We start from the raw sequence: 12,139 nt of genomic DNA, 5'->3' as shown, positions 1-12,139 counted from the left end.
GGGAATTGACGCCCGTTCAGTATATACACTCTTAATTGAAAATAAGAAAATACATGTTTCAGTGTTTTCGAACATCTGCCTCTAAAGGGCAGAGGAGAAACAACTTCTATAATATTCAAATTTCTCTTTATTTATCCACAAAGTGCTGAATGTAGGGATTCACTTAAGTTGAAGGAGATAATTCAATCAGTGTATAAGCTCTTAAAATAAAAATGAAGTAATACGTGTTTCAGCATTTTCGAACATTCTGCTCCAAAAAGGAAAAGATGCCGTTTTTATTACATCAAAATACCATTTATTTATTAAGATAATGTCCAATGTGAAGATTTACCTAAGTTGGAGACGTGAAAATTCGTACGTACACAAGTTCTTTTTAAAAATGAAAAGGAATATTTATTTTAGCATTTGCGAAAATTAGGCTTCTAAGGCGGAAAGGGAGATAATTTCTTTAATATTAAGATTTCACACTGTTTTTTTTTAAATGGTTAATGTTATTATTCAGTTTAAAAGAAGTTGTCGTTTCGAATCCTGTCGAAGAATTTGAACCTTAAAATATATGAAATGGTAATCATGCCTGTTGTTCTATATGGTTGCGAAAGTTGATCGCTTACTCTAAGGGAAGAACATAGACTGAAAGTATCTGAGAAAAGATCCTGAGATGAATATTTGGACCCAAGAGGAACGGGAATGGGAAATGACGGAAATTTCTTAACGAGGAACTACATAATTTATACCTTTCACCGAACATTGTTATGGGTCATTAGATCTAGGAGACTCAAGTGGTTAGGTCATGTATTCAGAATGGAAGAAAATAGAAACGCTTTCAAAGTTTCAATTGGAAGTCCAATCTGAAGACGACCATTAGGAAAACTTAGGCGCAGATGGGAAGACATGTACTGTACAGGGTGTCCAATATACAATGCAACCCGGAGTTTGAGATAGTAGAACGTTTGAACCTGAAGCGATACACAAATAATGGTTATGCCAAAATGAAGCTTTGTTCATGCACATATTTTTAAACTAGAAAGCAACGATTGAGGAACACTAGGAACCTCAGAGTGCCAGATGTAACCGATGGTGTAAATCATTTTTTTTTTTTTTTTTTTTTTTTTTTTACAAAACACGTAAATTGACTCATAACTCATACTTGTGGATATTCTGCCATTAATTTTTAGTTTGTTTAGTTGGAGTAGCTTGGAAACTATGAAGCATTGGAGAAAAGAATTTTTCATTTCCAATGATAAGTAATCGGACGAGGCTCTCTAAGGGGGAACTAGGGAACTTGTAGTTTTCATACATTAACACTTTGAATTGGCAACACTGCTGATGTTTCAGTATATCAAAAGATGTGTTAAGGATCTGCCTACATTAAGCAATTCCTGAAAACAATGAAAGAGAAACTTCGAAATTATCATGATAAAACTTTTACTTACATACACCCAGCAACATTGCTATTATCACGAAATGAGTTCTCAGCTTTACGCAGATACTGGAAGTGCACCCTGTTTTGATTCAAACACTGGTTCATACGTTTCACCATGTTGGCAGCAACTTTACGAAGAGTAGAAGTGTTAATGTTCTCAATGGCACTGCGAATGTTCGTTTCCAGGTCTTGTATAGTTCGACGATGGTTCTTGTATATCTCTTGCTTTAAGTAGCCTCATAGAAATTAACAGCAGTGTTGCCGGGTGTCATTGAAATCCAATCCCACCAACAGAAGTTAATGTGTTTACAAGGTTGCGTTACGTCTATCTATGCTACATAATCAAGCTTGTGAACACATTAATACTTTGCTGATACATTGAGTACCTTAATACCGCGGTCCAGTTCGACAATGGATGTCGTGGGTGAAATAGGGAGCTAACTATTATACCTCTCCCATATAGACGTGGAAATGAACATGGAGTTAGAAAGATGGAACAAACACTACTCGCAAGTTTTTGCACAACTGAAACACAAACGAAAACGGGACTAATTGCTGAACCATGAATAGTTTTTTGAGATCTAGCATGAAACAACTTCAAACATTTAAATTTTTCCTGGCTACGACTAACGTCACGCACGTACTTTTTACGCCTTTTTACCATATCCTCACTTTTTCTCCATATAATACTAGACTTATTTATTTATTTATTTTTGCAATAGTTTATTCACATACAGAATTACTTTGTGGCACAAGCAACAATTTTCAGCACTTTGTCCTCCTGAGATATTACGCCTCAAAAATGCCATCAAAATTACAAACTCCAACTTTTGGACACCATAAATCTACGGCACCAATAGTATCATAGCTGTGGATATTTTTGTAGACCTTTTACATGCAATAGTATTCAGCACAAAACTTATGACCCCCTCCCCCACTTTATGCCATTTCAACATACAACCCCATTAAAAGTGCAATTTTCTGTACTTTTTCTGGTGATTTCATGGATTGGTTTGCATCTCTGCATTTTTATTTAGAAGCTATTCTCCGAGTACTTTAGTCTCTCCTGTAAACATTCTTTTTTGTTTCATGTTCGTCTGATTCATACATCCTGAGTAATTGTAGTTTTTGGATACGCTTGCAAATGCATAAAATGAGACTCCATTAACAACAAAGATGACGCCATTCAGGAGCATTTGTACATACGATAACGTGAATGATGTTATTGACCTTCTCGTACACAAAGTTCATCACACGTCAATTTTCATAATTTTCGGAGATGGTTGAGCAACCTGTTCTGGACGAATTCGTATGGATTGACTCGATTTCAAGATGATGGTGTACTACCACACCCTCTCATATTGCTCATGGTCATCTCAATTAACGTTTCAGGAGAAATAGATAGGTGAAAAAAAGACCTAATTTTGTAGCCTGCACTCTCGCCTGATTTAATCTTGATTTTTTCTGAGTTTAACCTAGGAAGCCCCCATTAAATCAGAAGAAGTCACAATAGTGGCCTCGTGTAGCGTAGTCGCTAACGCTCTTGCTTTCGGTGCGAACAGTCCCGGGTTCGATTCCCGGTGGGGGCACTCGGTTGAAAAAGTGTAAAACGCTTTTTCAGGCCAGCCACCCTGAATGAGGTTTTCCTGGGTTTTCCAGGCAAATGCCGGGATGGTACCTAACTTATAGGTCCCAGGCCGCTTCCTTCCTTCTCCAATCCTTTCTTCCTTCCCTTTCCCCGAATAGTGTGCTTGCCGAGGGACGTCATCTCTCAAATCGTGAAGGGCTAAATGGTCTTAGATGCCGAAAGCCCAGAAATCCTAAATCCTAAAATTTGCACGTCACCTTGTATAGTGTGTGCAATGATATTGATGGTTTCCACTTTTAGCCACTTATGTAAGTCTATGTATGCTTTAAGATTTATTATTTTATTTATATTGTTTTAGTGTAGCTGAAAGTAAATAGTACACACGAGTTCCTACTCAATCAGAAGGAAATCAAACTCCGCACCCACTACAAGGATAAAAGTCAATGATAAGAATTTTCTTACAATCTATTAATTCAACAAAATCCTGAATTTTGTAACGTGTTTGACAAAGCTTCCAACAAAAAATCGTATTTCCCACACGTTTTTCTGTAATAACTTTTTTTTTTATCGGACACGTTACATAATTTAAGAATCTGTTTTTCTACAAAATTAAAAATTAGATTTTTTTATACTCATTTCAAGTTTGATTTATTGAGATAGGTTATGTGAACTCTCTTTTCAATAGAATTCTTTATTCATACATCGCAAGGTCATGTTTTATGAAACGCCTACTTCTGTATTCATAAGCCCTTTCAGTCGTCAGTCTGAAGCTATGACCCGTCTTTTTTACATTCATTTTTTAGTGAGAATTATTTACATCCGAGTTATTATATTATATGAAGGTGTCATGCAATACATGTGTAACTTTAAACTTTGGTATCTTTTTTCCGTTCTCACCATAAAGTAAAACATAATCGAAATTTATTGTGTAAAGACCGGAAGCGCCAAAACCCACAAAAAAGATTATGTATTCTTTGCGTATATAAAGACGTAACTAGAGTTGGTATTTCTCTATTTACGAGTATAAATCGAAATTTGTAGCTGTAGCACTGTTCGTTTTAGTTAACATGGCATCGACAATGAAGATGTGTTTTGGAATTACGATCTACTTCTACGTCTTAAATATTTGCTTTGTTTCCGTAAGTAATATGTATTTGATCAGTTACTGTGTTTGTTGAGACAAATTAGCTGCTGTTGTGCTTCCGTTGTGTTATTGGCTTAAGGATCTTCACTACAGCGAAATTAAGCTACCGCTAATTTTAGAGTTTTTCTGTAATATCTTCAAAACAAATAAAAAATATTCGAAAAGCAAAAACTTAGTGAACTAGACAATATAATTTTGCATGTGATACCGTTATCACAACTCATCTATCTGCTTTCGATTTGCAACTGTAGACAGATTTAGCATTTTTTGCGGGTTCTGTAAATAGCGGCATACCAAAAGCAGATAGGTGAATTGTGGTAAAAGTATTACATTCATAATCGTATTGTATAGTTCACTAAGTTTCTGCTTTTCGAATATTTTTATTTGGTTTGAAGATATTACAGAAAAGCTCTAAAGTTAGCGGTAGTTTAATTTCGCTGTAGTGAAGACCCTTAAGGGAGTACTGGGAGCGCAAGTATCATGTATTTGTGCACACGTTTACAGGCTTACCAGAAGCGTTTTTTTTTTCACGCGCTACCCTAGTCAACTGCTTGAAGTTGGTCATAAGGAAGCCGGTGAGGGTAGATTGACAGCGTTGCCAACATGTACGATAATTATCGAATCATACGATAATTTTGACCCCTGTACGACGTATGATAGCTGGTGTACGATAATAGGAAAATATACGATAATTTAACAATTCCTGGTAAGAAGCAAAGATAATTCTGGAGGTATTTGAAATTCGAAAGAAATTCATTTATTGCGTAAAACAGTATATGAATTTTTGAACATACAAGTATGTGACAAAATTACTTAAAACATTACAAAGATGACCAACGCCTCGAGAAGGAAAGTGACGCAGGCAAATTGAAGTAAATCGGGTAGTAATTTAAAACTTTTATGATACACTGTTAGCTATATTTTACGTTTATCGTACTTTAAAATCATAAAAACAATTCAGCTGCTTACAAAACTTTATTATTATTAGGTAATCGATTAATTGGATCATTGCAGTTTAACATATACTTTGAACACCGATACTGTATGAGATGGAATATACTGTAAGTTTGCTACAAACCACTACTAATATTTGTACTGCAGAAACGTAATCCCACCTGTAATCAAATCGTGGACCACTACCACGCACACAAGAAACCGATGTAATTACTAGCTACTTAATGTAGATAAGTTTTCACAACAAAACATATTGAATATTGAAGGAAAGTCAGATTTTTTCGATGCAGCTTCTTAAATAAAGATTTAGCTGTAAACGTTCATGTTATTTTCGTCTCAATAATAATAATAATAATAATAATAATAATAATAATAATAATAATAATAATAGCTTGATATCGAGACTGGGAACAAAATGTACGATAATTTTAGGACAAAAACGATAATTTTAAGTGCTACGTACGATAATATCTTCTGATTAGGTTGGCAATGCTGATTGACATCGAAATTATAGCCCTCAACTGTGACGTAATGTCATGTGGTATTATTGTGGGGGGTCAAGGTGGAACCAAACGAGCTTCTAACTCCTTTAGGTTGCCAACGATAGCTCAGCTAAGTTTCGTAAGTAAATCACCTTTTATGCACTATATATTAGCAGAAGGGCAAATGATTATTATCTTTATCTTACTTTAATGATAAAAGTGTATTGAAAATTAAAAAAAAATAGAAAACTCCTTAGGCTGGGTTTGAACCCACGCCAAGAGCGATTTTCATTACTAGGCCGTGCGGTAGCATGCCTACAATCTGCTACAACCAATCAAAACCGTGTATTTAGCTCCTATGGCTAGGGTCAAGCGTGGTTAAGATATATGCTTCCTATTTACCCAGACACTCTCGCATTTGCATACATAATCTGTCCCACCAAAAATTGTTTACAGCTACAAATGCTCCGGTTTTTCTCCAAAACATAAGTTGATACCATTCGTAAGATATTAAAAAAAATACCGCTCTTATTAATCATTGGTACTCAACTAATGTCCTAACTTATTATATAAATAATTCCGTTATTTTAGCAGAAACCAGATTATAATTATGTATATTCTGTACATTTTCATAGGGATCCCGGTTTTTAGTGTAAAATTTCATACAGAACCTCAGTCTTTACCCTGAAATTCGAGGAACTTGTAATACACTTGCTTTATAGTGCAATGCATATGGCGCCAACCTATTGATGGACAATCCTTTATTGACGATTATAGAGCGTATGATTGTAATATTTTTCTTTTGTTCTACTTAAAAACTAATATCACTGAATGTTTTTGTTTGTTTTCTTTAGGCTCTTCCTACATTCACCAGGGATACAGTGGATATTGATGCAGGTATGAGTAATTATATCTTCTTACTCGTTATACATTAGATATCAGTAGAGACGAAACTTTTTCGTTAATGGGATATGTGTGAAACGTTAAAAAAACAAATGCGTATATGTTTCAGGAAACCTCAAACTTTTCGTTTCAGAGACAGAAATCATGTTTATATTATCGCGAATTTTTGCGAAATTCGACACTACTTGCGATAAATGCGAATGAAACGAGAAAGTGGAATTCTCTTTAATTATTGTTAATAATAACTAAAAAAGCTCAATTCCAATATTATTTAACTTAAAAAAAAAAAAACATTGTATTTACGAAAAAGTTCTGAGAGTTATTTGATCCAGAAACTGATTCGCTTTCTAATGATGCAGACATCAACAAAACTGAACTATTGTTTAAATCCTTGACTGTGTTTTGTGGTGAAAATGTTGATGATCTGTTGGTTGCTTACCGTGAATTTAAAAATAAGGTTATTGAAATTCTCAACAGTGAGGATAAGGAAGTTGACATTGTATCATTGTTAAACAGTTTAAAAGTTAACCAAAGGTCTTTTACTGTCAGCTCGTTACGTTCCAAATATGGTTGCCAAACTTTAGTGTTCGTGGCGAGAGATCCTTTTCCAAGTATGCTATGATTGTAACCGACAGGTGAACAAACTTAAAAGAAGAATTGGTAATGTCTTGCTGCATGCTATCCTTTAAATAAGGATAACTTTAGAGGAAGTGTTCAAGTTTTTGCATTAACTTCCATATTTCAGTGAATACATTAGCTAAAATGTGCACCTAATGAAGCAGTGTTGGATTTAGGTTTGATGAGTGAAAGTTTACTTTGCAACAGATAACATGGGCCTCAATACAAGCGGGGCTGAGAAATAGAGTCCTGAAATGAAATGAAATGAAATCTTTGAGTTTTACGTCCCACGGTTATGCCGGTTAGGCTAAAGGAGACGGTGATGATGATTAATGAATGAAATGGTGGAATGAAGAAAGTGGGAGGAAACGGGAGAACCTCGAGAAAACCCACTCTGTCCACCACAAAGTTCACTTGGCGGGGGCTGGGATCGAACCCGGGACCCCAAGCACCAGAGGTGAGCGCTCTACCACTGAGCCACCGCGGCCCAAATAGAGTCCTCTTAGTTGCTTCATAAAAGCCCCGTATATAACAATACGAAACACCGTTGTTGTATGTAAGTTTTATCTTATTTGCTTTTTCTTGTTATTTGGAAATTACATTACAACCAGTTTTTTCTTTAATTTTCGGGGGCCCCCAAGCGAGCGGGGCCCTAAGCTATAGTTTGTTTAGCTTATACGTAAATCTGGTACTCTAGTCAAGGTATACCCTCCTTGTATACCCATTTTCTATTAGATATATTAGGTATATCTTTTTGTATTAGATATACACCTTATTACCAAAAATATACTGTTTACAAATTCCATAATTTTTAAAAAGAAAACTTGGGCTACATTTTAAAAATATAAATGCGACATAAATGCGAAAATTATAATTAATGCTACAAAAGATCAAAATTGTTGCGAAAAAGTTTCGTCTCTAGACATCAGACGATTTATGCCATATGACACAATGCGTTATTACGAAATCTTTCCCAGTGCTGACTTACTTCGTGTATAATTCGGAAACCAGAGTGATTCATTAGTTTAATATGTTAAACAGTTGACTTCTTATCCCGAATAAGGCCTTGTACAGCGGGGGACACTTCTAAATGGTACACCTTAGCCGTAAATCTCCATATGGCTGTACCATTTAGAAGTGTCCCCCGCTGTACAACATATACACTAGAATCCCACTAATCCGTCACCTTAGGGACTGGGGCATGGTCGAAACGTAAAAAGGCCAGATTATCAGAAAATACGGAGAAATACGGATTTACAGTAAAATAACAATTTCTGAACTCAAAAATGACTGCTTTATTCTCTACAGTAAAAACAGACGAACAGTAAGCAGTAAAAACTGCCCAGTACAGTACAGAAAATACGCACAACCAAAGAAACGATACAAATGATGACGGAGCAATAAAGTGGATATGCGGTAACAGTAAGTAAATAACAATGCCGCAACGGCATTAAACGATAATGGGCAACGTGAGTCACCAACGAGTCGGATCAACCGGAGTTACGGACCAGCCTTGGGAGGACGAGAGGGGTTTTATTGTATATGATGATTCCCCTCTGAGTTCTTGAAGCAGTGTTGCCAATTTGGGGGAAAAGTCGCTAAATCTAGGGGATTAGACTTTCAGAATAGTAACAAGAAAATAATAATATTCGTTTGTACCACTTCCGGTACGAAGTTATAAGAGTTTAAAAGTGGGGTGGTGGTGGAGGAACGGCAGCCTCCAACCTTCTAATTTCGAAACAAAACCTATGCCAATTGTTTGTGCCGGAATGTACCGCAAAAATTTTCGTTTGTACCACTTCCGGTGCAACGTTATAAGAGTTCTAAATAGGGTCTGGGGAAACGGCAGCCTCCAACCTTGGAATTTCGAAACAAACCCTATGCCAATCGTTTGTGCCGAAATGTACAATAAAAATTTTCGTTTGTACCACTTCCGGTACGAAGTTATAAGAGTCTTAAAGTGGTGGCTGGGAAAACGGCAGCCTCCAACCTTGGAATTTCGAAACAAAACCTATGCCAATCGTTTGTGCCGAAATGTACAATAAAAATTTTCGTTTGTACCACTTCCGGTACGAAGTTATAAGAGTCTTAAAGTGGTGGCTGGGAAAACGGCAGCCTCCAACCTTGGAATTTCGAAACAAAACCTATGCCAATCGTTTGTGCCGGAATGTACAGCAAAAATTTTCGTTTGTACCACTTCCGGTACAAAGTTGTAGGAGTTTTAAAGTGGGGGCTGGGGAAACGGCAGTCAATAACTTTGGAATTTCGAAACAAAACCTATGCCAATCGTTTGTGCCGGAACGTACAGGAAAAATTTTCGTTTGTACCGCTTCCGTTAAAAAGGTATAGAAGTTTTAAAGTATGGAGCTGTGGAGACTGCATCCTTCTAGTTATGGCATATGTTTTATTTCGAAATTCAATGGTGGGAGCCTGTGAAATCGGCAGCCCCATAGATTAAAACTCCCTTATTTTTTTACCAGAAGGGACACAAGCAAATTTTTGTGCTGTACGTTCCGGTACTAACATGATAAATGGGATTGACAAGTTTTGTTTGGAAACTCAATGGGGGGGGGGGGGCTGTGGAAACGGCAGCTTCCTAGTTTAAAACTTTTATATCTTTGTACCGGAAATGGTGCAAACGAAGATTTTTACGGTACATTCCACAAATAACGTAATACAAACGATTGCCATAGGTTTAGTTTCAAAATTCCAAGATGGCGGGCTGTGGAAACGGCAGCTCCCTAGTTAAAACTTCTATGTCTTTTTAACAGAAGTGGTACAAGCAAAAGTTTTGCAGTACATTCCGTTACAAACAAAGTACAAACGATTGGCATTGGTTTTGTTTCGAATTTCCGAGGGGGCTGTGAAAACGGCAGCCCCGTAGTTTGAAACTCTCGTATCTTTGTACCGGAAGTGGTACAAAAAAGTTTTGCGGTACGTTCCTGTTCAAAAGTAGTGCAAACGGTTGGCATAGGTTTCGTTTCGAAATTCGTAGGTGCGGGGCTGCGTTTCCACAGCCCCTCTTGAAAACCCATATAGCTTTGTACCGGAAGTGGTAAAAACGAAAATTTTTGCTATACATTCCGGCACACCGTAGCACAAACGATTTGCAAAGTTTTATTTTCGATATTCCAAGGTGGGGATGCTATCGTTTCCACAGTCCTCCATTTTTAAACTCTTTTATTCTTGTAAGGAAGGTGGTATAATCGAAAATATTTGCGGTACATTCCGGCACAAACGTAGCACCAACGATTGGCATAGGTTTTGTTTCGAAATTCCAAGGTTTCCCTAGCCCCCCACTTTAAAACTCTTATAACTTCGTACCGGAAGTGGTACAAACGAAAAGTTTTGTGGTACATTCCGGCACGAACGTAGCACAAACGATTGGCATAGGTTTTGTTTCGAAATTCCAAGGTTGGAGGCTGCCGTTTCTCCATCCCCCCACTTTAAAACCGTTATAACTTCGTACCGGAAGTGATACAAACGAAAATTTTTGCGGTACATTCCGGCACAAACATAGGACAAACTATTGGCATAGGTTTTGTTTCGAAATTACAAGGTTGGAGGCTGCCGTTTTCCCAGCCCCCCCCGCTTTAAAACTCTTATAACTTCGTAACGGAAGTGGTACAAACGAAAATTTTTGAGGTACATTGCGGCACAAACGATTGGCATAGGTTTTGTTTCGAAAGTCCAAGGTGGGGAGGCTGGCGAAATGCACCTAACTCAATGAAGCCCCCCCCCAAAAAAAAAGACCATCGTCTGCGCCGGTATGTCTGATTGGCTACTCCTGTTTCCGCCATGATTGCTCAAAACATTGTGATCTTAGTGGTGCGGAGCGGGTAAAGTAGATGTGATAAAACTGTGACGTATGGCTTCACGATTTTGTACTATGGGCAGATCTTCTATTTTATAACATCCTTAGTATAAACTGTATGAAAGCTCCAGAGTTCCGCCTTTGTTTCTGATAGGTTATGTCGTGCCCTGTAAAGTAGAACAATTTCAACCTTCAATCTAATTTAGCTTGCAGAGTTTCAGTTAATATGAACAAATAATACAGCATGAAACCGACTAAATTTTTGCACAGTTACTTAAACTTAATGTTTAGGCTGAACTATGCCAATTTTGTACTACACCTTTCTCTCACTACAAGAAGAAGAAGATTTAATCAATCCTAGCTGGTGTAGCCAATTTTGAAACGCACTATTTTAGGGCCATAAAAATAAATAAAAACATACCAAACAAAATCCTGGATTGGATCGTCAATTTTGAAACAACCTCTTCCAGGAAATGACGAAAAATCTTGAAACAAATCAAAATCTTGGATTAAAAGAAAAGAAGAAAGAAAAAATCAACGTGTTCTAAAGTTTCAGTAGCTTGGCTAAATTAACCTGATTTTGTATACCAAGCCAAAATAATAACAATAAAAAAAATCAATATAAGAATATCAAGCCAAATAGTGGAAGATAAATACATACTAGTTTCTAGTTTACATGGGCAATGGAAATTTAACATTTATCAAAGGATCTTGCTATACTGGTAGACCAATAATGAGACCTTATATAGCACATGTTCGACACGAAATCACAATGTACCTTATTATTATCAAATAATCTAGATATTTAATATAAATTTCTGGAATGGAATCATAGATTCAAAGTTGAAGTTATTATTTATTGATTCACAAAAAAATCGAATTACAATTTAGAAAGGTTGATATAAAATTTTTAAATTACTGGTTCCAAAATACATTCGATTTCAAGCATCTTGACTTTGCACTGTTTCCATTTTCACGTTTATCACTACATATATTTTATTATACATGTTATTATTATAACAAGATTTTTATATTCGTAGCTTTCCAGTACAAGGAAGAAAAGTTAAACATATAAATAATACATTATTAACAGCTTCTTTTGGAGGTCAAACAGATCAAAATAGGTTACTATCTTTTAATGAAACAATACTTATCAAAATGCGATGCTTGGCTACCACTAATACATATTATTATACATTGATCCATTTATCCT

General features: G+C 36.3%; 1 protein-coding gene across 1 annotated transcript in view; it reads left to right on the top strand.

The window, feature by feature from the left end:
• The first annotated feature begins 4,044 nt into the window (after positions 1 to 4,044).
• Positions 4,045 to 12,139, top strand: part of LOC145691599 (uncharacterized) — a 46,212-nt gene continuing 38,117 nt past the window's right edge. Inside the window, exons 1-2 of the mRNA XM_081767002.1 lie at positions 4,045 to 4,150; positions 6,446 to 6,488. Of these exons, the coding sequence (XP_081623128.1) occupies positions 4,079 to 4,150; positions 6,446 to 6,488 (115 nt within the window). The 5' untranslated portion in view covers positions 4,045 to 4,078. The remainder of the gene's footprint in view (positions 4,151 to 6,445; positions 6,489 to 12,139) is intronic.

This window comes from Thermobia domestica, chromosome 8, assembly GCF_964235325.1.
Source record: "Thermobia domestica chromosome 8, izTheDome1.hap1.1, whole genome shotgun sequence".
Taxonomy (NCBI): Eukaryota; Metazoa; Arthropoda; class Insecta; order Zygentoma; family Lepismatidae; genus Thermobia; species Thermobia domestica.
The sequence above is the reverse complement of the archived record's forward strand: the minus strand, read 5'-3'. Positions and strand labels throughout refer to the sequence as shown.